The 27,523-nt window shown below is 37.4% G+C and overlaps 1 protein-coding gene across 1 annotated transcript in view; it reads left to right on the top strand.

Annotated features, from left to right (window-relative positions):
- Window positions 1–1,034: 1,034 nt before the first annotated feature.
- LOC115627316 (LIM/homeobox protein Lhx1) overlaps window positions 1,035–27,523 on the top strand; it is a 97,941-nt gene continuing 71,452 nt past the window's right edge. The window contains exon 1 of the mRNA XM_030522960.1: window positions 1,035–1,323. Within this exon, the coding sequence (XP_030378820.1) occupies window positions 1,281–1,323 (43 nt within the window). The 5' untranslated portion in view covers window positions 1,035–1,280. The remainder of the gene's footprint in view (window positions 1,324–27,523) is intronic.

Here is a 27,523-nt window from a genome sequence, read left to right as displayed (position 1 = left end):
ACCGCTACCTGATGCTGATGTTGTTCTGAGCTCAGGCTCAGCTTGTATTTGTGTGCGTGCGGTGCGCTCGCTGTCTGTGTCGCTGTCGCGTGAAGAAGGTTCGGTTTACCGTTTGCTGTTCGTGTTTCGCTGTCGTTGTCATCGCCGCAATCGTCGCTGCTGCCGCTGCCGCCGCCGCTGCTGCTGCTGCTTTTCGCTGGCAACAACTTCGCGCTGCCGTCGCATTTTCAGTTTTTGTTTGACGTTCGCGTTGTGCGCTCGCATGTTGCGGACAGTTGTTCAAAAAAGGAAGCAACATTTTTTTCGACGTTACCAGTGCAATTCCATAATCCGAAGTATCGCGTGTTTTTTGGTCAAAGAAAACGTAACAGCAAATCAAAAGGTTGCCGCTAGTGACCCAACAACAAATTGCCAAAAGAAAGGCAAATTCGTCATTCATATTTACCGCTAAATAATATTAATTAAAAAAATAAATAAACCTGCGAACAGCTGTTTGTGCTCGTGTTGTTTTCGTTGTTGTTATTGTTGCGCGCACGTTGTTGCCGCCGCCGCTGCCGCCGCGTAATCAACACAATTGTTGTTGTTTTATTTGTTGCTATCTATCACCATTTTTTTTTTTTGTCTGAAACAAACAAAAAAAATTGTTTCATTGTTCTTTTTTTTGAAAACACAAGTGCAAGCAAGAAGCTAAAAGTCAAGCTAAAGTGCCAAAAGAAATTTATCATCGTCGTCGAAGAATACAAAGAAGAAGAGCTGTGTAAATACCCACACACACACACACATACTAGAAATAGTTGTTTTGCCGTCGCCAGCAACCAGCAACAGTATAAAAGGATTACAATACAATAATATAAATAAAAATTAATAAGAAGCAGCGCCGCAAAGCACGCAACAAAAAGAAAGGCCTAAAAAGCTGGGGAAAAAAAGTTCGCAAATTGTAGGCGTTTGTGTTTGCGCGTGGTGTGTGTGTGTGTGTGTAACATTTTGCCGCCGGCCATACACACAGAGCAGCAGCATCTTGAGTGTGCGTGCGTGTTTGTGTGTTTCTGTGTGCGGGTGTGCGTGCCAGCGTGCCTGTATGCGCGCGTGAGTGTGCGTGAGACACGCGCCCAGACCCAAAAGCTAAAGAAAACAAATTTGCACACAACAGCCTCAAAATATTCGATAACAAAATTCTTACCGAAGCATCCAAAGCGCCCCTCAGGGCTGTCGCGCTGGCGTCATTTCTGGGCGACGGTTTTGCCGCCCTCGGTACCAGAGCACCACCGGTCAAGGATCTAATGGCGTTCGGCGCTGTGCTTCACAACAATCAGCACAATATAGGTGAGTGCCCAGTCCAGATCCAGAACATATTCCCCTGACTTGTGCCCAAGGAGCAAAGGAGCCCTGCAGGATTCAACTGAATCTCTCCTTGCTTGGGTTTGAGAGATTAAAGATAACGTTTTGCATTGGAGTATTGGAAACTATTAAGAGGCCTTTTTATTGTTTGGAATATTATCTTACAAATAATACAGGTACTAGTTGAGGCACAGGGCTTGTTCAGTTTCTCGAAATTTGCTTTTTGGTTTGCAATTTCTATTTGAATCGATGATACCAAGCAGAGCGCCTTCAAGGCTAGGATCTAAGGAATCATGGACTATGCCTTTAGTCAACTAGAAATAACTTTCGATAACTTATTGTTATTAAAACTATTCAACGAGCTTCGAAGAAAATTTCGGTAAATTTTAGATTGCAACCATTTTCATAAGAAATCATAATAGGCCTTATAAATGAATATTCCTTAGGAAAAAATCTTATTCCCGACAATTCCAATTAATTGAATAAAAAAATAGGACGACATTCTAGATTTCAAGACTAAGATATGTGCGCCTTATGTGCCTTATAAATGCAGTACTTTTTATAGATTTTTATAAATTTAATATTTTATAATTTGCATTTAGGCAGAGATAAAAAGTTCTGCACAGCAAAAATGTAATCTTTCTCCATATCATGATTATATTTTCTTACTGAGATCCTTCTTCTTACTCGCTGACACTCTTTTTGGGCTACGCCTGTGTTAGACATAAGTATAAGACTAGTACATTAATTTAGGAGAAATTTTCTTGTCGTACTACGAACTAATAAACAAAAAATAAACGAGAAACAATAAACAATTTAGATTAGTATTTAGATTTTCTATATAGGGTTATTTGTAATTACTATGAATATTGATTTCTGTTTTGGATCCACGTTTGTATTTTAGTTGAAAAACATTACTCAGCCTTTCTTTTTAAAAATTGTTGAACGCTGCGGGTTTTTGTTGTCGTCTTTGTTGTTATACTTGTAGTTGTAATACGTCGAATACATATGTGTGGGGACAGCGGCCACCAGAGAAATAATAGGGCGGCATAGGGTTGAGAAAAATAAAACCATGACAAGTTGACATCCAAAAACTTGAGCCAAAACATTTGGCCCGACTTCGTTCGTTCGTTTGGTCGTTCGTTAGTTCGTTGGTTGGTTGCTGAATGTTTTCAAAAGTTTTGCACTTTTGAACTTGCTCCTTGTTTGCTGGCAAATTTTTTCGTACACTTTTCCAGCCTTGCTGCTGTTGTTGTTGTTGCTGGTGTTGTTGGTGTTTTGAGGTTCAGGCATCGCTGATTTGCAGCCCTTTTGTGCTGTCTCTTTCATGCGCGCCATTTTGCAACTTTTGACTGGAGTGGAGAGAGTGGGGAGGGAGTGGGGAGGGGAGTGGAGTCAAGTCGAGTGCAATGGTCGTGCGCTAAAGGGGGAATGCCCGGGGGCTGGGGGCAGGTGGATCTCTGAAACTGGCGGCGTTTTGCCAGCGGCAGCTCGTCGATGCTGTTGCTGTTGCTGTTGTTGGCAAACTTTTGTTAGTTGTCAAAGTTTTTTGTGTGCTTTTATCAAAGCGCATTGTTCTTGTTGTTGTTGTTATTGTTGTGGTAACTTGGGCATTTTGGGGCACAAGTTCTTGCCGCGCACTTTCTTTGTTGTATTTCATTTCATGTCATGTCAAATTTTCACTTTTGCTGACTGTTTAATGTCAAAAAGTTTGGACCAACAGACAAACAGATTGGCGAGTGTGGAGAGAAATGGGGTAAGGAAGAGAAACCTCCAAAAAAAAAAAAACAACAATACCGGGAAGCAGCAAAATTTCGACAGTTCAAGCCTTATTTAATTGCGAGTAAATATTTAGTTTATGGAAATATCGCAGCCAGCTCTCCAGAAATGAGTTCACTTGACAATTGTATTTATAGTATTTTCTTTAAACAATTTTATGCTGAATTTCTAGACCCATACGAAGAATAAAAAGATAATTTGTGTCAACTTGCAGAATACTATATTGGGTATAGGATTGAGCGCTGATTGTTGTCTAACTACCTATATTTTGATTATTTTTAGACATCTTTGCTGCTGATTATATACCGTCTTGTATGAAGCATTTGTCTAGGGAAATACTCAGATGATTCCCATATAAATAAGATCCCTACAACTGCCAGCACATTTTTCTTGTCGATATAGGAAATTATTTCGTCTTTAGTTGCAGATAATAGACTGGCATTTCATATTCTGATCTGCTCGTACATAGTAGAAAAATAGGTATCTAGAAATTATTGTTAATATCAAATTATATCTCTAATAAAAAGTTAATCTGCCAGCAGAGGGAACTATTTGGAAATGTGCTCAACCTAAGAAATATATGAAATAAAAGCCACCAATTATGGCTAAAATATTGAAAAATGTGGGGAACTGTTTAAAGACTACTCCTCGATTAAGATAGCTCTATATACTTTAGTATATATTCATGATATTTTGATATAGTTGACTGCAAGGCATATACGGAATTAATCGATAAGGTGCCCAGCTGGCTATCTGGGCAGCACTTTGAATTTACAGCTAATTGCATTTACATGCAACAAATTGTTGTTGGGTAAGGTGGCGGCGATATATGTATATGCGTATACATATATGTTTTTGTTGGCTGGTCAGGAGGGCTCGTAAAAAACTGTTGAGGGCTCCCGTTGACTGACTGCTCCAGCTAGGGGGGGGGGAAAGCAACAACAAAAAACACTGCTCATGCCCATAAAGTGGCAGTTGTAGTAGAAGCTGTTGGTTGTTGGTAGTTGGTAGTTGTTGTTGCTGTTGCACGGACAGGCGTTGCAAGCGGGCGTGCTGCACAGTCAGAAGTCAAAAGTCAAAAGTAGCCTCGTTGCTGCTTCGGTCTAAGCTCAGCTGTCAACGTTTTTCCACTCATAGAACCCAAAAGTCATAAAACATTATGCGGCTGCCGTTGCACGTTTGTGTATCTTGTAGTTGCATCTTTTCAATTTTTTTGTTTTTCGCTTCGTTTTTCTGCACGGCCTTTCTATACACTCAGAAAAACTCGTCAAAGAATTAACCCTAAAGACGGGCTCAGAAATAGTTAGATGCTACTATACATAAATAAGCCGTCGTTCATCGAGCGAAGAAATTGTGTTATTTCACCCACTTGTGGTTTGAATTGTTTCCAAACCCCCATTTAAATGTCGTTACTCTACTTCCAATGGTTTGGTGGCTGCTCAAACGGGAGCATATAATTAATTGTGCATTCCAAAAATATTTATATACTTATAAACCAACCAAGGGTCTCAAAAATCAAATCAATTAATCAGGCATTAACTGACTACATTTTTACAGCTTCGGATGAAAATTAGAAGTGAAGAAAAAGTCAGAATGTCAACATTTTGTAATGAGCATTATTTGATTTGTGATTGAGTTTAAGAAATTATGAACCACTTTAACTAAGTATTTTAATTTTTGGAGAAACTATCGCAATATATTCCAAAGATATCAATTCTAAATAAATAAACGTAATAGTTTTGTAGTCGAATCCTTACTATTGCTTTCGCTGCCTTATTTTCTAATGACATAAACCTAATATTTATTTAGTTTATTTATTTATATACTTTTTTATTTAGTTTTTTAATAGAATTGTTACTCTTTGCGAAACGATCGCTACCATATTTTCAAATAGAGAATGCTTTCAAAGCTTTAACTTAATATTTATTTAGTTTATTTATTTATATACAAGTACTTTGTTACTTAGTTTTTTTTTCAAGGAATCATTACTCTTCGCGAAACTATCGCTGCTACAATTTCAAATAGAGAATGCTTTCAAAGCTGCTTATGTACATACTTAAGGGTATTCTTTATGTTGAGGGAATTTTTTGTAATGTGTATTGCCTGCCCGTTCGGGCCAAATGGCTGCCGCTTACACACAACAACAGCAATAACAACCACAACAACAACAACAACAGCAACTACAACTGCAACAACAAAAGCGTAAGCAACGCCTTTAACAAAGTTCGCTGCTGTTCATCAACATTTATGAGTTTTCAAGTCAAATGGCGACGGCTGCCTGTGGAGACTGTGCAACAATATTTCCGGCGAGCTCTTCTTGTTGTTGTTGTTGTTGTTGCTGCTGCTGCTGCTGCTGTTGTTGCACATTTCAAGCTTTTGTTCAAGCCATGTTCCTGTGCAATTGTTGTCCGCTCCCTGTGTCTGTGCCTATGTACATGTGTGTGTGTGTGTGTGTGTGCTGGAAGCTCAAGCCAATTTTAAGGCTGTCTTTTGTTGTTGTTGTTGTAGCTGTTCGCCTGTTGTTTGGTCATTTAATGTGGTACGTGTTTGTTGTTGCTACCTCTTCCTTACAGCCACATCAATAGCTTCAGTCAGTCATTCAGACAGCCAGTCAGCCAGTCAGTCCATCAGGCGGTCCATCAGTCAGCCTTAGTCTGATGGCTTTTTATGTGCCATTTTCTTCATATTTTTACGGCCAGCAGCAAGTTGTTTTGTTGTTGCTGTTGCTGCTGCTGCTGTTGCTGCTGTTTTACGAGCCAACAACTAACGCTAATACAATAGACAAGCGTCAGCTAAATTGCAAAGCTAGCGCACCCCTTTTTGTGCTCTACCTCCCAACTACCTCCCGAAGACCTTCCAGCTTCCTCCAACAGTCCTTTCCCATTGTTGGCCGTCCACACATATGAGCGGGCTGTTTAATAAATGCCTTCTTTTGGGATCCATATATCGATATATCGATGTACAACAACAGTTTATTATTATATAGCTAAATGGTTTATTTGTACATACTCGTATATGTATATAAAGCAATATAAAGCAGTCTAAGAAACAGCTGATTTTTCTCATTTACATATGTGTTTAGAGTAGTTCTGGATGGAAATTAATTCCCATATTAATGAGAACTATTTCCTTGTACAGTCCAAAGCAATCTCCAGCTATATTCGCCTAATTTTGGAATTTTGTTTGGAAGGTCTGCGAGCAATTGCTGAGAAAAATAAACAACAACAACAAATATATATAATTACTCTTTTTTTTTGGGTGGATTAAGACTGAACTATCTGTGAATTAAAGGTATGGAAAATGTCAAGAGCGATTTATTCCAGCTATATTCGCCTGACTTTGGAATTTTATTTGAAGATCTGCGCGCAATTGCTGAGAAAAATGAACAACAACAAATATATATAAACTCTTTTCTTTTTTGGATGGATTAAGACTGAAGGGTCTGTGAATTAAAGGTATGGAAAATGTCAAGAGCAATTTATTTCAGCTGTTTTGGATTTTTTTTGGAAGATCTGCGAGCAGTTGCTCACAAAAAAGAACAATATATATATATATTTTTTGAATGAATTAAGACTGAAGTATCTGTGAATTAAGAGAGTGGAAAATGTTAAGAGCGATTTAGGCAGCGTATTCCAATCATTTTATAGCTAACAATAATTGCACAAATATTTCAATAATTTCACATTCGATGGCCACTAATAATTGTAAACAATTGCTTTTTAAAACCATTCTGTATCCCTGCTTTTATAAACAAATGAAATACAAATATACAAAAAAAACTTTATTGCAATTGGCATTCAAAAAAAAAAAAAGAAAAAGAAAAAATTCAAAGTAGTTTCAAAACTTTAGCCAGCGGTCATTTTTTGAAATATTTAAATAAATTGCAAGCACTTTGGAAACTGGTTTTTGAATTATTCTTTATGCAGTTCTCGTGCACTTTACTTTTGGCACTGATGGACGTTCGTTCGTTCGGTTGCCAACTCAGCAGCTCAGAAGCTCAGCAGCTTGGCTTTGACGATTTGATTTATTGGCTAAAAGCGTAGCTGGCAGTCAGCAGTCAGCAGAGAGCAGCGAACAGTGAGCAGTTGGCGGCAATTGGCAATCGGCAGCAGTAGCTTGAGTTGGCAAACATGCGATACGACAAGCGACTAACTAACATTAACATTCGTCAGCAGTTTGGGCCGCACTTTGTCTACCGTGTTTAGCTTCAAGTTGGCAGCTGAAAGTTGGCAATTGGCAGTTGGCAGTCAACTTCGACTGCGAATTCGGGTTGGGGCGTTGCTTCCTCTCCACCCATAAATTTCTATGCATAATGAGGCGTTGAGCGCGGCAGTTTTTTTTTTTTTTATTTGTTGTGTTTGTTGCTGCTTTTTGAGGTAGCACGGCCATAAAAATGGCTGCGCTGCCCTAACGACAGTTTAGGCCATCAAAAGCCTGGGTGGTCGGCCAAGACGGCAATCGTCAAATCGGACATCAGCTAATGCCCAAGCGGAGACTTGGCCTTTTCAAATGAACGCGATAAATACAAATACATAAATAAACTCAAATAAAGTTCGGTGGCATTTTGCATTAACAATTTGCAAAACTAGTTTCTAAAGTTCTCACTCTCCAATTTTATGGCTCCGGTATTTCAGTGTTTTGGTTTTTTTTTTTTCTTTTTTTGTGCTGGCCCAACAATTCTGGTTAATCAGCGCAGAATCAAAGCAAAAAAAAAAAAAAAAACCTGCTCAGTTTATTGCAATTGGTAGCAATCTATTTTACAAGACAATACATGCTATTACGATTTTTGAGAGCTCTTTTGTCATTCAAATCGATGGAAACTTCTGATATTTTTAACACACATATATGTGTATGCAGAGCCAAAATAGATATTTTCTAACATAAATTGAAAAAGTGCTTGAGAATCGATGGAAACTTCTGATATTTTTAAATGCATGTATAAATAAAATAAATAAATAAAATCGCCAAGTCAGAGATATTATTCCAAATTATATTTCATAACATAAATTGCGAAAAGTGCTTGAGATTCGATGGAAACTTCTGATATTTTTAGATACTTGTATAAATAAAATAAATAAATAAAATCGCCAAGTCAGAGATATTATTCAAAATTATATTTCATAACATAAATTGCGAAAAGTGCTTGAGATTCAATGGAATCTTTTATGGAAGCTTCTGATATTTTTAAAACACATATATATGCAGAGCCAAAATAATCATCAATTCAGATATATTATTCCAATAGATATTTTCTAACATAAATTGTAAAAAGTGCTTGAGATTCGATGGAAACTTCTGATATTTTTAAATGCATGTATAAATAAAATAAATGAATAAAATCGCCAAGTCAGAGATATTATTCCAAATTATATTTCATAACATAAATTGCGAAAAGTGCTTGAGATTCAATGGAATCTTTTATGGAAGCTTCTGATATTTTTAAAACACATATCTGCATATATATCGATGGAAACTTCTGATATTTTTAACACACATATATATGCAGAGCCAAAATAATCATCAATTCAGATATATTATTTCAATAGATATTTTCTAACATAAATTGTAAAAAGTGCTTGAGAATCGATGGAAACTTCTGATATTTTTAAATGCATGTATAAATAAAATAAATGAATAAAATCGCCAAGTCAGAGATATTATTCCAAATTATATTTCATAACATAAAATGCGAAAAGTGCTTGAGATTCAATGGAATCTGATATGGAAACTTCTGATATTTTAAACGCACATATATATGCAGAGCCAATATCAAATCAGAGATTTTATTCCCCATTATATTTTCTAACATAAATTGTAAATAGTGCTTGAGATTCAATGGAATATTATATGGAAACTTCTGATATGCATATATACTCGTATGCTGAGCCAATAAAATCAAAAGTCAAAGATATTATTCCGGACTATATTTTTGAACACAAATTTGGATTTACGCATTCGTACCAGCTTGTGGACAAATAGGCCTCTTAAGATCAATTTGCAGGTCTGTTCAAATAAAAATTAACAGTATATAGCAACATATAGTTATACATCAGTTATACTCAGTCATGCCAGAAAGTTTCAATCGAGCATGTTTAGCTTTTGTCTGTAAAATACTTACATATATATTATATTTGAATTATTTAATTGTGAGTGATAGAAAGAGAGAGGGAGAGAGATCAATTTGCTTGCACGACTTCAGAAGTTGCACGACCCACCACGCCAATACCGTCGCCGGAGTCGTCTTCGCCCATATCTGCCATATCGTCCATGTTGTCCTTTTGTCCCTTTCCCTGTCGTCGTCCTCGTCGGCGGCTGTCTGACAGTTTTGTAGTTTCGCACAAACCGCAGCAACAGCGGCCGGCCGCGTCTGAAACTGAAATAGTAATTCACATTCATGGCTCGACTTTTGTTGCTGCTGCTGCTGCTGCTGTTGTTGCTGTTGTTGTTTTTGTTGTTTTTGGTGCCTTTGTGGTGCGCCTGCTGCTTTGTGATTTTCATTTCTGCACTGTGTTGTATTTTTTTTTATGATTTCTTAGCCATTTTACGATTATTTTAAAGCTGTCAATAGGCAACGTGTGAGATAATTTATACTCCATAAATTTTGCAGTGCAAGCAACACAGTCGATGTCGACTTTGACGTCGCCGTCTCTGCTGCCGTCTCTGCGGCCGTCTCTGCTGCCGTCGCCGATGCGGTCGCTGTTGGGGCAACTGAAAAGCGTAGACAGCTCAGACAGTTCAGCGAAAAGCCAAATCCATGGGCTGTTTTATTCACAGAGTTGGCTCAGTTAGTAGTTAACCCATTGAGATTGAGCTCAAGCATCATACACTCGAAGAGAAACTAAATATCTCTCTCAGATCCTGCTAATTGATCTTCAAAGTTACATTTTTCATGTCAATATTCCGATTATAGTCTAGAAGGTCGCTTGGAATCGGTTATCTTGATCGAACGACTTGATGCATTCCTTAACGCTAAGCGACCTTATTGATTCCGCAGCTCCCAAAATCAGATGCGGTTCGGAAAACTCGTAAGAAAATATAAAAGTTGCTGCTGATTTTAGCTAAGTCGGAGCAATTTATATTCCTAATGTGCCTTCGATACAACTCCAAACATCGAGATATCTGTTACATTTCAATTACCTGCGTAGACAATGATAATATCGGCTTAACAATTCAAATTGTTTGACAAAAATACTGAAAATTATAGAAAATGCATCTTCTTTATATTAATAATATACAAGTAATATGCGCTTAAATAATAACAGCTTTTGGCATAAACACTTATCTTCTTCTGAATTATGAGCACAGTGCATGTTGTCCTCCTCCAACTAATGATCCCTTCAGGGTCTCCCAAATAGTAGGATATTGTATGAAAATGAAATCCAATTGTGTTTTGAATTTATGAACTCTGGTAATTGATATGTGCAAGTTATTTGAATGCAAATGTCTATGGAGGAATATTTATTGCAAAGGTTAGAGTGCTTTCAACGATCCCAGTATTATTATTTTTTTTTTTTTTGCTTTTAAGCCAGGATGGTTTCTTGAAAACAAAAATTGATGCAAGTTATTAAAAACAGTTGACTGATTGGTAATCAACGAATAGCCCAAACGCTTGCACACAAGTATCCTTGCACAGTGCTGGTATGGAAAAATTCAAACTCCAAATGGGGAAAACGGGCTTCAACGTTTGTGTGAAAAATTTGCATTTTTCATTCGACATGTTGCTCCCATTTGTATTATTTTAAAGCAATATTTTAACCATTTGTTAGTGAACTAATGTTTGTTTTTATTAAAACAAGAATATAGCTTGACGCAATTGTGTGCAAATTCTTTGCCAGTCTGACCACCACACCTTAGCTAACAAAGTTCGAGCGTCATTCGCTCAAAATCGTTTCCCTGTCGAGAGTTGAGAGTTTAGAGTTGGTTGCTTAGGAACGCGGCATTAATGGGTTAAGTTAGTTGCTGCTGTTTGTTGGTTCTATTGCTTTGGTCGCAGTTATTGTTGTTTTTGTTGTTGTTGTCTGTGACCATTTGGTTGCTTTTGCCATTGGGCCGCAATTCATTTGTGTAGCTTATCGCCTTTTTGGCTTGATTTACTGCCCAGCTACAACAACAATAACAACAACAACAACAACAAGAACTAATGCCATGCACTCAACAGGTTTTCTTTTTCTATTTCGTTGCTGCTGCTGCTGTTGTGGTTGTTGTTGTTGTAATTGTTGTTGTTGTTGCACTTGTTGCTGTTGTTGTTGTGGTTGTTGTTGGCACTTTTTCAACACTTGACGCGCGCGCTCGCACCTTTCGGGGTCTGAAATGCTCGTAAACTGGAAACAGAAATTAAAACTAAAACTTTGACGGCTACGTTTGTGGCGTCGTTGAGTTGTCGAGCTGTTGTTGTTGTTGTTGTTACTGTTGGTTCTGCTTTTGTTGCTGTTTCTAATTATAATTTACTATTTCATTTAAATTTTATTTGTTATTTTTAACCACTGCCATTAACTTTTATTTTCACTCGAAAACTTGCGCGCCCGCCTGTCACACACACAGACACACTTACATACTTAACTATCTGCATATGTTTATATATAAAGACCGACTTACCTGGAACAGTAAACAGTAGCAGTGGCTCTCCACATGGCCAGTCGCAGCAGACCGAGTCGCAGACTCTAATTGATTTATAGGGAAAGGTGCGCGAAAAAAAAGTATCCAAAAAAATGAAGGAAAATTGAATGAAAAATATAGCAAGCATCTGTTTTTATTGCTTTTCAATTATTTTCTAGCGACCAAATTTTATTTTGAAAATTATTCCCCTTATTTTTTAATCAATTTATTATTTAAATAAATAGTAGATGAAAAGACGCTGCCTAAGCCTGCGATATGTTTGAAAACTTTTCTCACCTCCCCAGAGCCCTAAAACTGTTCTACAAATTGTTGCACGGTAGTTCTCTATCATTACTTTGAATTTATTTGAATTGCTGACATGTTTGGAGAGTATTCAGAAATTGAAACTATTGATATCATATAGTTCGTACATCATTCTGTTGCATCAGAGAAGCCTAAAATTAAAGTAAAGAGCCCTGCTCAGTCCAGTGCGCCAATTAGTAATACGAGCAGCTTTAAAAAACCAAATCGAACTTGCACTCTTCTAAAATTTTCGCAGAGGATATTAGAAAAAGGATTATACATTACATAACATTTCAGTTATTTCTTGTTGCTGTTGCTATGGAGGGCTGCATTTTTTTTTTTGTTTAATTTTCAAAAATTGCGTGCCACTTGACGCTCTCATGCAGGCACAGAGTTGCCGACGCTTCTGCGGCCAAGGAATACTGATAATGACCTTTAACCTGGGCAGCAACAGCTTGGGCTACAGCCCCGAGCTATGCGCTGAGAGCCGCTAGCTCCGAGCCCTGAGCCCCAGCTATTCGGCTGGAACCAACGGCAAAAGAAAAACGATCGCGCCGCAGATGACCGAAGCTAAATTCGATTCGTTCCGAGTGTTTCAAGTGCGGGACGCACGAAGCGTAGCGCACAACACAGACTGGCTAGCTGACTGACTGACTGACTGACTGACTGAATGGCAAACTGATCAATTGATGAAGCAACAACAACATCAACAGCCACCAGACAAAAGTTGTAACCAGCATTTTAAAAAAACTCATCCTTAAAACATATTTTTTACATTTTAAAAAATCATCTATTATTTTGATTTTTCTCTCGATTCTGAGAACTGTACAGTACAGTAATTTGTACAGAAAATTCTTGAATCCCAATAAAAAGCTTGTGATCGAAGCTTGTGTAGAACTAGTAGCTTTCAATGTTGCAGTTCAAATGGCAGGTGCTGTAGAAAGAGTCTCTAGACTTTGAATACATTTCCTCTACTACCGATTATTTTTATCGGAAAAAAGTTTCAAAACTTACATATAGATCCAATTATTAGCTTCATTTGGAAATTGTACAAATCTATGATATATAATGACTCTGTTATCGAATCACTTGTAAGTCAACTTAGCTTCATTTAGAAATTATACAAATCTATAATATTTAATGGCTCTGTTATCGAATCACTTGTAAGTCAGCTTAACTATCATTTAATTACTCAACACTCTGACACAAACGGTGTGATAGACTCACGATTGGTTGGAACCGTCATAGCGGGGTTTCAAATAATGACTAAGTCATCCGTAGAAGTATATAGTATGTACATACTATGTTTCAGATGATGTCATTAAAGGAAATCTGTTTTAAGAAGCGACAAGAAGTTAAATGAGTTTATCTTCTCTACTTGTATAGAGTTTTGTGAATATTTGAGCTATATTTTGTCCACAAGACTACCTGTAGGGAGTTTAATATTCTGGGGAGGCGATCAGAACCATAGGACTGCATTGTCGTTTCCGTGTCGGTTGTTGCTAGTCGCAGCTTGTGCCCCGAATTGTGTGGCAAGTGAAGCGTGGCCAGATGGTAGATGGTAGAGGGGGTTTTGTGAACAACCATGCCCCTGCCATCGTCGAAATCATCATCGTCGGACAAAAAACCATCATCAATAACGAAAAACGTTCAACATAATGATGCGTGTAATGTTGTTGTTGCTGCTGCTGCTGTTGTTGCTGCCGCCGCCGACGATGATGATGGCAATGCCGACGGCAACGCCGACGCAACTGCAACTGCAACTGAAACTGAAAAAGCAACAACAACAGCCACAGCAACACCTTTGCAGCAACTCAGTCTCTCAGCTGCTGTTGCTGTAGTTGTTGTCGTTGTTATTGTTGTTGTTGTCGATGCAGTCGCAGTCAAGAATTTCGTTGTCGGAGTCTGTTTGTCGCCATGCCCATTCATTCCAATACGAAGTCTTCTTTCTTTCTCATTTTTTTTTTGTCTTTTTCTTCCTTCCTTCGCTTTTGTTTGCCACTCGCTTTGTGCGGCAATTTGTTATGCGTTTTTATTGTGCGTTTATTAATTTTATTATAGCTGCATTATAATCTCAACTGTTAATAGTGTTTATGAGCATGAACAACATGTTGCTGCCGCTGCTGTTGCTGTTGCTGACAAGCCGGCAACATGTTGATGAGGCGCTTGAGCTTCAAGGGAGGCGACGACGTGTGAAAACTGTGCAGCGGTTTGTGCAATTGGCCCTACAGCAACAAATTAACACTGCGTCGAGCTCAAGCACTTTTTATGCAAATTAATTAATCAAATTCACACACACACAAACACCTATTAACGTTTGTGTGGGTACAGTACATACTCCAATAGATGTGAAAGACCATGCAAAAAAACAAAACTCTCTCGCTTAGCGTGTTCAAATTATATAGCATTCGTTTCTTCCCCAATTCTTCATATTCATTCTGACAAACCTAAGATGTTTACAACGTCCTCGACAAATGCCAGACAATTGTATATAATTATTATATAATTATATATATTATTTTCTCTCAAATCGACAGCTATGTTTGTCGATAATATAAAATAATAAATATTTTTGTAGTTCCAAAAGTAATAAGAAAAACATTCTAGAAAATGTCACAGACTGCTCCTAGAATTAGAATTTCGAAGTAGAAAGAGACTTTTCTTGATAGAATAGAAAAGAAAAGAATAGAATAGAATTTAATAGAATATGTTAATAAATTAGTAAATGAATATTTGTTGTCAAGAATAAGTTTCAACAATCAAATGAAAGTATTCCCTATTTCTTGCGATATTTGCCTAAAAACAATTATTTCTACGCTTGAAGAATAAACTTTCTATACTTAATTGATTCCATTTATTTTAAAACAGGATTAAAATTTTGCATGGAACAATACGTTTGTCTATATATATTTTCCCCCCAGTAAATAGACCCTCACTTAGCGCATTTCGAATGGCGAAAGTAAACGACCGAGTTTTCTAAAATATTAGAAATCCTTCTTAAATAGAAGGAAAGTTTTCAATCTAGGGATCTACAGCTGTTGAAGTCTAGTTCCGTTCATTCCAAAAAAGGGCTCATTACTTGCAGATGAAAAAAGGGAAATGCTTAAGTCTTCGAATCAGCTCGGCTCGTTGTGGCATTCAACACTGTAGCTGCAACGTCTGAGCCACACTTTAGTCTCGTCTTCAGTCTTAAGCTTGCGCCATTTTGCCACCCTGCTGGGCTTTAAGGCATGGAGAAGCAGCTGATATTGTTGTTGCTGCTGTCCGTTCAGCCTCTTCCACTCTTCCACTCTTGCTCTCTTCCCCTGCCCCACCACCCGGCGCTTTGTTTGATGCTGCAGTCACACTTCGACTGTTGACACAGCGCCCGAAAATATGCGACACTTGCTTTACTGGCTGCCTCGCGCTGCTTGGGGGCGCCACATATAACGGCAACAGCAACAGCAACAGCAGAGCCATGCGCCTGCTTATCGCAACAGCAGTAAAAGCCAAGCAAAAAGTTGCCTGACGCCGCTCAGATATGACTCGGCTGCTTGTTGTTGTTGCTTCTGTTCCTGTTCTTGTTGTTGTTAGTATTTCTGGTGTTGCTGGTGCCTGGCCCTGCTGCTGATGTTTGCTCGCTGATAAGCGCAAGAAGTTGACTTTTGTGCCAGCAATAACTACAACAACAGCAGCAAAGGCAAAGGCAACGGCAACGGCAACAATGGCAACCCGACCTCAGCCACCACCCCCAACCTCAGCCACAACTTTAACTTCAACCTCAACCCTCAACCCACAGCCTCAACCCACTGCCACTGCCACAGCCACAGCCACTGCCACAGCTGCGCTACGTGCAACCGCATTCAAGGTTAATGTTTGTAAAAATGCTCGTCGACTCCTGCAAAATCAGATAACAAATTTTTATGTTTGACTAAGCCACGAAGCTGAAATCCTGAAACGAAATGGGAGCAGGATGCGGATGACGTTGCGCCTGGCTGGGCATAAGACTCCCTATAAATATCGTATACACCATATATTGTCTGTGTGTTTGTGTGTGTGTGTGTCGGTTTATGCTTATCAGTGAGCTTGCGGTGGTGGTCGGAGTCAGCTTAGCCTTAATGTCTAACTGCAGAGGAAGAGGAGAGTGGAGGGGAGGAGAGGAGAGAGAAGAAGTTAGATATAATACGAGTAGTATTAGCGATGCGCACAATTATTTGACAAATTTCATACACCTCCCTCGTTACTGGAGTTTCGAATTGTTTTTCAACACTTCTTTTTTATTGAATGCCTATGAAACTTATTTGTGTATTCAATTGATAACTATTAATATTATTTCTCAATAATAATCTCAGCTATAAGGTATATCCCAAAGCTAAACTTATTGCTGAAGTCTTCTATTTAATCACAATTCAAATTTAAATATATCTACGTACCTTTTTCCAGTCATAGTTAGGCTGCATGTTATGGAAATAATGCTAGCAAGGAATAGTTTCGAAGCAACGATATAGTTTGGCAAATATGTAATATATTTTAAAGTGGCGAACAAATAATAAATTTTTCTCTAGCTTCCCACTTCACTAAAGCCTCAGCCCTTCGGATGACATTTTGTCTGATTTCAATGCGGTTTTTTCCATTAGATAGAAAAGGTAAAATAAAATTATGCGTTTTTTTTTTTGTTTTTTGAAATTTTGTGATATTATATATATATTTTTTTTTACAAAAAACGATGTTTTTTTTTCAACATTATTGTTGTTTCTGTGGTCAAAAAATGTGTGTAAATGAAAATTTTAAAAACTAATTATTCATTTTATTAAAGCTTAATGCGACCCCACATTTCTCGCATTTTTAGTTGTGCTTTATATATTTAAAAAAATGTAATGCAGAAATCGTCTAATTTTCTTGCATCCCACGAATCACAAAATTGGCGCTAAAAGGGGTCGTAATTTCAAGTAACCAAATCAAATACACTTAAAATACAATGTGTAGAAATAGAAAATAGAAACAGAAACTTTGCAAATGTCGCGAATACATTGTAAAATAATTGAGTTCATAGACATACGAAGGGTTAGATATGGTGTAATTTATTTTGACAAAACAAAGAAAGATTAATACTAAAAAGATCTCAGTCGGCAAGTAAACCAAGCAAGAAGGTAGTATATAGTATTAAATAAAAAATGTTATTGAAATATCAAAGTTATCATAAAATGTAATAGTTGTCGAAACTAGTAAAGATCTTATAACTTTTGTAGACCCATATAAATAGTTGCTGACTACTTAAGAAAACAGAAATATTAGTTGATTGTATATTAACATAGTATGTTTGATTTAAATGCGTCTAATTTAAATTTGTTGCAAATTTATAGAATGTCTGCCAGCTAGAAAAAAGTCCTTTTACACACACACACGCACACACTGCCATGTTGGCCATTATTGAAGCCACAGATGACCGCCAAAAAGCGTCGCCAACAAACCGCCGACAACCGTGGTTGTTGCAGTTGCTGCTTCTACTGTTGTTGTTGTTGTTGGCAACAAGCAATGTGGCTTTTGTGGCTGCTTTGTTCGGCTTTGTTGCCTTCGCCTGAATGCACAGAGAAACACAAAAAAAAAAAAAAATAAAGTTAATAAAAAATGATATTACGGCCAAATAAAACAAAAAGCAACCATATGTGCCGCTCTCTGCGCTTCTCATTACGCCACGCCCAGTCCCGCTTGCATGTGCCACCTGCACTGAACTCAATACGAACGTCATTATCCCCAACATGAACATCATAATCAGCATCGTCGTCATCGTCATCGTCATTACATTACTATACTGCTGGCTGTCAAAATGTGTGGAGGAAAATGTTGCATGTTATTTATTATTAATTGCGTTTGATGCAAGGACAAATGGACGGAATGTGCAAAATGGATAGCTGCCATAATATGTATCTATCCATACATACATATGTATATACTTGTATGTATATATGTATGTGTGTTTATAAAATATATATAAATTTGTTTATATATACTTAGGTAGCATGTGTGTTTGGTTGCTGCGTCTCTCAAAGCGTTCGCACAAATGTAATAAATTTGCAAAATTAATATGAAAACCAATTAAAGTCATCAATATTGAGCACTTTGCAAGCACAACTGATAATAATATGCATAATATTATGCAATGCTGTGTTGTTGTTGTTGCTGCTGCTGCCACTAAGAAGCACGGAGATGGGCAAAGGCGGCCCCAAAGTTGCGGCAATCAAAGCAAATTGCAAATGCATTTTGTGCATTGTAAATTGTCCTTGTTGTTGCTGTTGTTATGTGTATGTTGTTGCAATATGTGGATGCCACAGTTGGACACTAAGTGTATATGTTGTGGTTTGTTGTGGTTTGTTATGTGGGTAATGGGCGTGGTCGCCCGTCTAGCTGCGGCTGCCAAATGCTTACGCTTTATTTGGCACAAAACTTTAAACCTTTAATCGCATTAAACGCTGCTAAAGTCATTTTGGCGCAACCCAGACGAGCACACACACCCAGCCAGACAAACAGATGGACAGACAGGAAGAGAGAGAGAGAGAAAGGCTGACTGATAGGCTGCTGATACAACTGTACATTAGTCCAAAGATATACTTCAACCACAATAGCTAATTTTATTTTAATTATTTTCCTAAACTTATGTGATCAATTAAATTAGCCTTCAACTAAAATAAACTCTGTTGTACTCTATAGTAAACAATCCTGCAAAGAGTGCTGTGTTCACCGATCGGCCCTATGGCAGCTATGTCAAATAATGAGGATATATACACTTGTTCTGCTTACCAAGTTTGCTGCCCCTAGCTGTAATGGTTCAAAAGCTATGGGTGTTCATACAGACAAACAAACGGACAGACTGACGATGCTGATCATACAAAGTACTTATGTGCTGTAAAATGGGAGCTGCCATGCCTCCTTATATTAATTATAGTGATATATACATAATTCACTTTATCAACATTATTGTGGACACAATTTAGTTATTCTTTGATGTAAAAAATTCATATATTAATTAATTTATTCTTACTTTATTTATTATTCCCGTTGGTCCGCAACGAAGTCTTAAAAATGAATCTTGCAACTCAGTTTGAATGTAAGCTTTAAATAAATTTTGAGTTGTCCACATACTTATGCCAATTAGTGTGGCTCAGTCAGAATGGCAGACACATACGAGTATATCGCAAATTGTAAACTCTGCTGGCAGAGCATCAAAATTTATGGTGTTTTGTGTGCGTTTTCCGCTTCCGCTGCTACTAACACGTAAACATGTGAGTATATATATATATATATGTGTGTGTGTGTGTGTGTTGGTGTGCGTGTCTGCCACATTAAATATTGAAAAATGCAAATTTGCAAATACATAAATTTTAAATGAATGCCAACACCAAAAGCATTTAAAATCAATCAATAGCTGCACGAGCAGGACTACAACAAGGACAACCACGATAGAGCAACAATAACAATAAAAGCAGGGCTTGAGCTGCAAGCTGTCACAGTATCATGGGTATATATACACACACACACACACACACCCAGACACCCATACACACACACACATCGCATCAGATATTAACAAAACAAACATGAAACGCATTGCCGGACGCGCTTTTCAACAACATCGCCAATCGACACAAACACACACACAAACACACACACAAACACACACACACACACATCTACAGACATTGGATAAATAGAGAAAGGCAAATGGCGCTGGCGAGATGGCCATGTTGAGTGCCAACATGTGCCACATGGGAGGCCCCCATTCGGGAATAAATGAGTGCAGGCGAATGGGCATGTTAATGGTCATTGGGTTGACAGCAACTTGGCGACAATATTGTGGCATATTGCGCTACATACGAGTGTGTACATATACATATATAGACATATAACATATACATCTGTGGCACTAAAGGACATCTCTGGAACAGCGGGACAATAAGATGTGAGAGGAATCATAATGAGTGGTTGGCATTAAGCAAGGAATCCTTAAGCATGCTACAGTTTGAAATATTTAAACACCATTTGAGATCAGTCAGTAAGTGAGTCCTTAAGTTCGAAACAATTACAGAACATCTTTAAGTCAATTTTAGAGTATTTGGTGAAGCCATAAGAAAAGATATAATCAGTTTCAATTTTCATTTCAAATATATGGGTTCAAACAAACTGTTAACAAAAATTGATTGATTAGCTTTTATTCAACATAATTACTAATTTTAGTTACTATGTACTATATAAAAAAAAGTCTGTATTTTAAATTGTGTCCAAAAACATGATTTAAATACTCTATTTATATTTATTTCTTAATATTTTTGATACGATTCCAAGCTATTAATTATTCAACTAAAAATGTTTTTGACAAGGTAAGAAATCTTGAATCAATGTTTAGTTCTTTTTTTTATGAATCTGACAATAGATGGGAATAAAAGGAACGAAAAGGAAATTTAGCAATTCGATAACTTTCGTAATGGTAGGACTATTGGCTATATACTTATGTATTATCTAAGCAGCAGGTTTCCCATAAGCCCATTAAATTGTTATAACTTCCAAACAGAAAGCCCGCCGAGCGAACTTTACAAAGAAATATATCGATATATCGCCTCTGCGCGGACTCTGCAATACGATCACAGCACCATTATCTTATATCCACTATCAGTTTTTTTCATAAACAAAATCGAAGTAAAACACACAAAACTGAACGGCTAGTTTGATTTGGAGGCGGTATTAAATGGGAAAACCATTCTTAACTAGCTTTTCTAGCTTAAACATTTGGACAATTAGTTGTTTTCAATGACATGCTGACATGAATAAAATAAAATTATGTAAGCATAGAGGAAGCATGATTCTTTGAAGACTATCAAAATTGTAATTCCTACTACAAATGAGTGCTTATTCAAAATTGTAAATTGGTTAATGCGGACTTTTAAAAAGTTGACAGGAAAATCGGACACAAAAAAAAGTGAAAAGAAAAACAAAGCCAAGGCAAAGCAAACACACACACACACAGACACAGGAGGCTGGCAAAAATCCTTATGTGTATGTACACGCATAGATGTGGTATAAAAATGAAATTATAAATATGCACACATATATATACATACATTAATATATGTATATATACAAAAATGATGTCGGGGGAAAAATGAGGAAGAAGCAGGCAAAACGGCACATTGCTTCACATCCAGGCATCCAGGCATCCATCCATCCATCTATCCATCCATCACTCATGCGCTAAGGCTTATCATTGGCTATCTTTCTGCTGACACAAACACAAACAAACCGACACGCACACGCACACACACACATGCACACGCACACAAATAAATAGAGTGAGGCACGAACTGACAACACGAACGAATGCATAAAACCAAAAACCACCCGTTGGTGTTTTTCTGAACGCTGAGCGGTTAACCAAGCCACCCAACCACCCACTCGCTTACACTAGGGGCCGTGGCCACCCAACCACACACACACACACAGATAAGTAAAGAAGCGCGTGAGTGTGTGTGTGTGTGTGTGTGTGTGTGAGTGGCCTGAAGACAACATGGCGTGTCAAGGTGGGTGGAAGCAAGAGAAACAACACCAACGAGATAAAAAAAGGAAGATGAGGAGTGGAGCAGAAAAAAGTGCGATTTTTATGACAACTCTTCTTGTGTGTGTGTGTGTGTGTGTGTGTGTGTGTGTGTGTGTGTGTGTGTGTGTGTGTGTGTGCTCGAGTCTGCCTATAAAAATCTCGCAATGATGACAATGTTGATAATGACGCCGGCAGAGGAAGAAGAAGCAGACAGGCTAAGAGATGTTGACTTGAAATTGAAGTACTGGCGTTGACGATGACGATGACGATGACAACGACTATGAAGATGAAAATGAGAATGGCTTGGCATCGCATCGCATGAAAATGTTAATAGCCAGCAATGTTGTTGATTTTCTTGTTGTTGCTGTTGCTGTTGCTGTTGTTGTTCATGAAGATGATCATCATGATGATGATGATGATGATGTGAGAGGCGGATGAAAATGAAGATGACGATGACGATGAGTATGATGATGATGGTGATGATGATGAGGCTGCGAACAATCTTCTGAAATCATTCAGAATCAGTCTAGCGAGAGTAATAAGAGCAGCAGTTAACTAAAATGGAATTTCATCAGAGCTACTGGAAATACTTGTAGCTTCGATTACTGCACAAAGAAACCTTCCACAGGTACGAATGAAAACCATGTTAGCTAACTATCCAACCATTTGTGTACACCTAGCCCGCCTTTAACGCGAACACGGTCTAACATGATTATCAATTTGTTCCCCTTTACCCCTTATAACTTAATATAAAAATAAATGTACTTTTATTGTTGTAAGTCGTGGATTCGAATATAATTTGCACTTTCAAAACATACCACTACGAGTATTTCAGGCGCTCTATACCCAGGATTTCGAATACAGACTCTAACGATATTAATATTGATGATATTGCCTTGAATTTTTTATTTGATCTCTAAAAGACCTTAAGCAGGCAACATTAAATGGCTGCTTGGAAGAAATTTTAACAGCACTTCTGAAGGAACTTCAAGAAGGATTCGCATATGCTAGTAGCTTGGAAAGACCATTCCAGTTTCTGGCAGAGTTGGATAAAATACTTTCACCTGATTTAAAATCCACTAAGCAATCGAAATTTTCTTTCTTTTGAAACCTTGAAAAAAACACTGCTTTTAATTAGATTATATGCCTATGCCATCAAATAATTCTTGTTCTTCTAGTTTTTATATCAAGCTGCTCTAACAATTTTTAGGTTTGAAATATATCTTTCTTTTTAATAAGATTAATTATAGATATTCCACACTTAAGATAACTTTTTGTTAATTTTGAAAAAGCTTGCACTTGAAACTTTCTTTTTGGGCATTTGTCGAAATCTAGAAAAGTAAACTCCATATTTTGTATGGAGTTCACGTCTCATTTAACACGATTTCGCTTAACAACTCCCGTGCTAAGCGAGGGCTATGTGTACTACATACTCTCGTATCTGTATTTCTAAAGCTTCTCCAAGACAACATTTGATATTTGTTGTTAATTGTTAAGCAAATTGAAACTAGTTGCAGTGATAGGGGAATGCATGCTCGTTTAAATATCGAAATTTTTGCTTATAAAGCTTATTGAGTTTAAATTATACCTAAGTACATATGTATTTAGACGTATACTCTTCTTTGATGTTCTGCAGTTTCAACTTGAAATTCGTAGCACTTTATGGAATTAGGCATCATAGACAATATTAACTGTAGCTTGAGGAGGCGGCAAATATGAAAACATGCAGCATGCTGCGCTCGGGACCCCCGACAAGGCGAATGCAAAAGCATTTAACTACGCACACAACAACAACAACAAACAACAATAACAAGAGCAGCAACAACAAGAACAATTTTCTGGCCATGATGTCCAGCAGAGCGCCTTGGAAAAGCTTCTCAATCGCTTCAATGGCGTTTTGCAGCAAAGACCCAAAATATGGCGCAACCACACACACACACACACACACACACACACACACACACACACACGCACACACACACACATGCCACATGCAGACAATTGTTGTTGTTATAGCAATGCGGCGCCGGCTTTATGGAGGCGGCCGGGGGGCAGCAACTAACTTCATTCATTTTGCAACGCAACATGCATTTTGATACAAGCTACAAAAAGCAAGAAGAAGAACAACAAGAAGTACAAGAAGACCCAGAAGAGAGAAACAAAGGCCCAAGAATCGAGTAAGGAATAAAGGCAAGGCAGGGCCAATGAATGGCAAGCAGTCGGATAGACAGCCAGACAGACGGACAAACGAACAGACAGACAGACAGGCAGACAGACGGACAGATAAACGAAGCGAACAATGTGCAGCAGAAGCAGCAGCAGCAACAACAACAACAACAACAACACTACAGACAACAGCAGCAGATATAAGCCAACTGATAGGCAAACGATAGCTGCAGATACACACAGCAGATACTTTACTTTACTTTTCTTTACTTCAGTTCAGTTCAGTTCGGTTAAGTCGAGTTAAGTTGAGTTGCGTTCTGTTCTGTTCTGTTCTGTTCTCTGCTCTCCGCCTCCCTCCAACTCTGCTCCAATTCTCCTCCCTCTCCTCTCCTCTGCCCCGCTTGCTTGCCAAGTTCGCGTTTTTCTGCGCCTGCCGAAGAAATCATGACTTGGTAATGATGTTCCTAACCCCAAGCCCCAATACTATCGGAGTTTCATTTCTAGAGCTCGGCTAGTAACTACTACGTATGTTTTACCACTCGCTTCTTCTTCTACTTCTACTTCTTCTTTAAGAAGAATTGCACATTTTTAGTAAAGTCAGAACTATGAGTTTCTAGAAATATTCATAGGAATGGTTTTGTGAAATACTTTGTTGCTTAAGGCTATCAGATGTTTCGTAATTTCCACTCATTTATGTAACTACGCCTATATGTAAGACATTGTTCTTATATTTCTGCCCAATTAGTGTTGACAGCAAACAAATTGCTCAAACGAGTCTAACTTTCCGATAGTATTAGAATGGAACTCAGTTTTATCTTATTAGTTATTTTTTTTTATTTATTTTTTAGGTTTTTTATTTATGTATCTATTTATTGATTTGCTTATTAGTTCCTAGAAGAAAATTTCTTATAAATTATTAATTATAAAAAATATTGTGCAAATGTAATTTCTCATGTACTTTGCGGATTCTATATATTTAAAAGAATTAAATTTATTTATAAATCATCCATAGCAGCCATTTCTGGTAAAATTTTCAAGTGGTTTTTTTTTCGCCCAAAAAATATATACTATATATCATATAGAACTCGTTTATTTTGTATAACTAAGGTACGATTTGTATATTTACGGGTTTTTGTTAACGAAGAAAATATTTGTTTACCATTTAAACATAAACTAGCTTTTAATTATAAATTTTATCCCAAAACTACTTATCAATAAAATGGATTTTGACTTTGAATTAACCGAATTTTGTGGCAAAATAAAAAAAAAAATTATTAATTTTTTTGTTTGTGATTATTCTTCTGTTATTCTTTTATTATTTATTTATTTATTACGTCCCAGTGCAACAAGAAAAATGCTGATAAATAAATGCACTAATCACAAATTGAGAAAATTTAAGCCAATTTTGTGGCAAAATTAAAACAAATATTATTTGTTTATTTCTGTGACAATATTCGTTTATTAGAAAAATTCTTACAAATAAATGCACTAAACACAAATTGAGAAAATTTAAGCCAATTTTGTGGCAAAATTTAAAAAAAATTTTTTTTATTTTTGTATTTTTATGTTTGTGACAATATTCTTTTATTATTTATTTATTTATTACTTCCCAGTGCAACAAGAAAAATGCTTATAAATTAATGCACTAATCACATAATGAATTTTAAGAAATCATTTAAATTTTATTTACTTTTGAAAAGAAACATTTGGAGCAGCAACATTTAAGTGTTAAATTGTATAGTTGATTAAACGCTGCTGGTATTGGAATCATCGCTAGTATATACTCGTATTTTTGTAAAGAGCATATAATCTTCGCGGGGTCGGATGGTTTCCTTTTTGTTTTTATTTTTTTTTGTTTTAGCTGATTTTGCATTGCATTGCGTTCCGTTTGGCTCGTTTTTGTTGGCGGAGTTTTCTGTGGTTTTTACACACGTTGCAGCGACCCAGCGACGAGATATACACATGCATATACCCGACTTCTATACGCATGTATGAACATACATACATATATATAGTCTTAGCGAGGTTGACGACGACGATACCACGATACGATGATACGATGATACGACGACGACGATGGTGACTGGTAGCAGGCAAAGGCAACTGAGGTCCGCCCGCTTTTGGACTTGGGCTTTGTGGCCTGGGCTTTGGTCGCTGGGTTTGGCTTTGGGGTTGGCTGCGTACAGAAATATAATGGCAAAGTAAACAGTTTGGCTGCCGTGCCCGCCACGACTACGACGACTACGACGACTACGATGATGACGATGAAGGAGACGAAGACGACGACGACGACGACGATGACGATGGAAGCCAGAAGCCAACGCCGCCTGTTTTGCCATTCAATGCACGCCTTCGTTTCAGTCAGGGCCCTCGCTCGCTTTGTCTCTTCCAAATAGCGCTTTCAGGCCCACTCACCACTGTCAGTTGTATCTCTGACTCTATGTGTGTGTGTGTGTGTGTGCGTGTGCGTGTGTGTGTCTGTATCTAGCAGATACTTTATATGCATGAGTTACACAAAAAGAGGCGTATTTTTTTCATCTTATTTATTTTTGTGTGTATTTTTTTGCTGTTTTTTTTGTTTTTGTGCTGTGCGGTGCTGTGCTGGGCTGCCTTGTGCACATAAAATACACAACAAGAGTAAAAATAACAACAAAAACAACAACAACAACAACAACAACAATAGCAACGTGTGCACAAAATATAAATAAAAATTTACATGGCAAAAGCAGAAACAGAAACAGCAAAATGGCTGCGATATTTTGTCGAGAGTTGGCGAACCTCCTAGGCAGTACGAGCACATACCCGTCTACCCGTCTACCCGTCCACCTGTACATGCAGGTGAATTGTGAATTGTGACTCAATAGGATTTGCACAGCAATTCATTTATATCCTTCTTTCCTTTTGTCTTTTTATTTTTCGGTTTTTCAGCATAGACATATCTACATATGTAGATACGTGCCTGAGGGGCCTTTATCTTCATATATATAGTATATGTATCTGTATCTGTATGTACATATGTGCTTTATAGCCAGACAGGAGCATTGCAGCAGAACACAACCATTTAGAATGGTGGCTATGCAGGCTTTAGCAGATAAGCAGCAAAATTAACTAAAATATTTAAAAGCCACAACATAGCATTAAGCATTCATGTCTGTGGCACTCACGCTAAAGGGTTCTGCCCCATACCCTATAATCTTAAAGTTTGAGGACACCTTAGGTCTTTAATTCTTAGTTTTGTTTTTTTTTTTAAGGATTGTTCTTGTGCTGTGAAATGTTGCAGAAGCTCTGAGGATAATTCAGACCAGCTATTTACTTCAATAATGAGAATTGTTTAATCCTGTTCCAAATATTGCTTATAGTGTATAGTTTATGAACAGCTATTGTTTATGTGGAAACGTCTTTCTTTTCCCCATTTGGCGGTTAAGTTGTTCAACTCATCACAGTATCATGCAAATTCGAAAAGTTCGTGCTTCAAAGTGACTTCAAACATAGTTCGTTTTACTCTAAAAAAAAAAGTAGAAAAAAAACTGCATACCTGGTTTTTGTCTGAAAAATTCAAGCTCCAAAGGGGGGAAAGCAGACTCCATAGTTTGCATACAAAATCCGCATTTTTCAACCAATCAACTTCTAACTTAGTTTGTATATTCTCAACAACAACAAAAAACTGCATACTTGATTTTGTAAAGTTTTAAACATGAACATAAAGATCTAGGAAGCTTAAATTTGGACTTATTAGTTAGTATTCAATAAAATGGTTAACATATAAAAAGACAAATT

Source organism: Scaptodrosophila lebanonensis, unplaced genomic scaffold (genome assembly GCF_003285725.1).
Source record: "Scaptodrosophila lebanonensis strain 11010-0011.00,11010-0021.00 unplaced genomic scaffold, SlebRS2 tig00000092-arrow-pilon, whole genome shotgun sequence".
Lineage (NCBI taxonomy): Eukaryota > Metazoa > Arthropoda > Insecta > Diptera > Drosophilidae > Scaptodrosophila > Scaptodrosophila lebanonensis.
The sequence above is the reverse complement of the archived record's forward strand: the minus strand, read 5'-3'. Positions and strand labels throughout refer to the sequence as shown.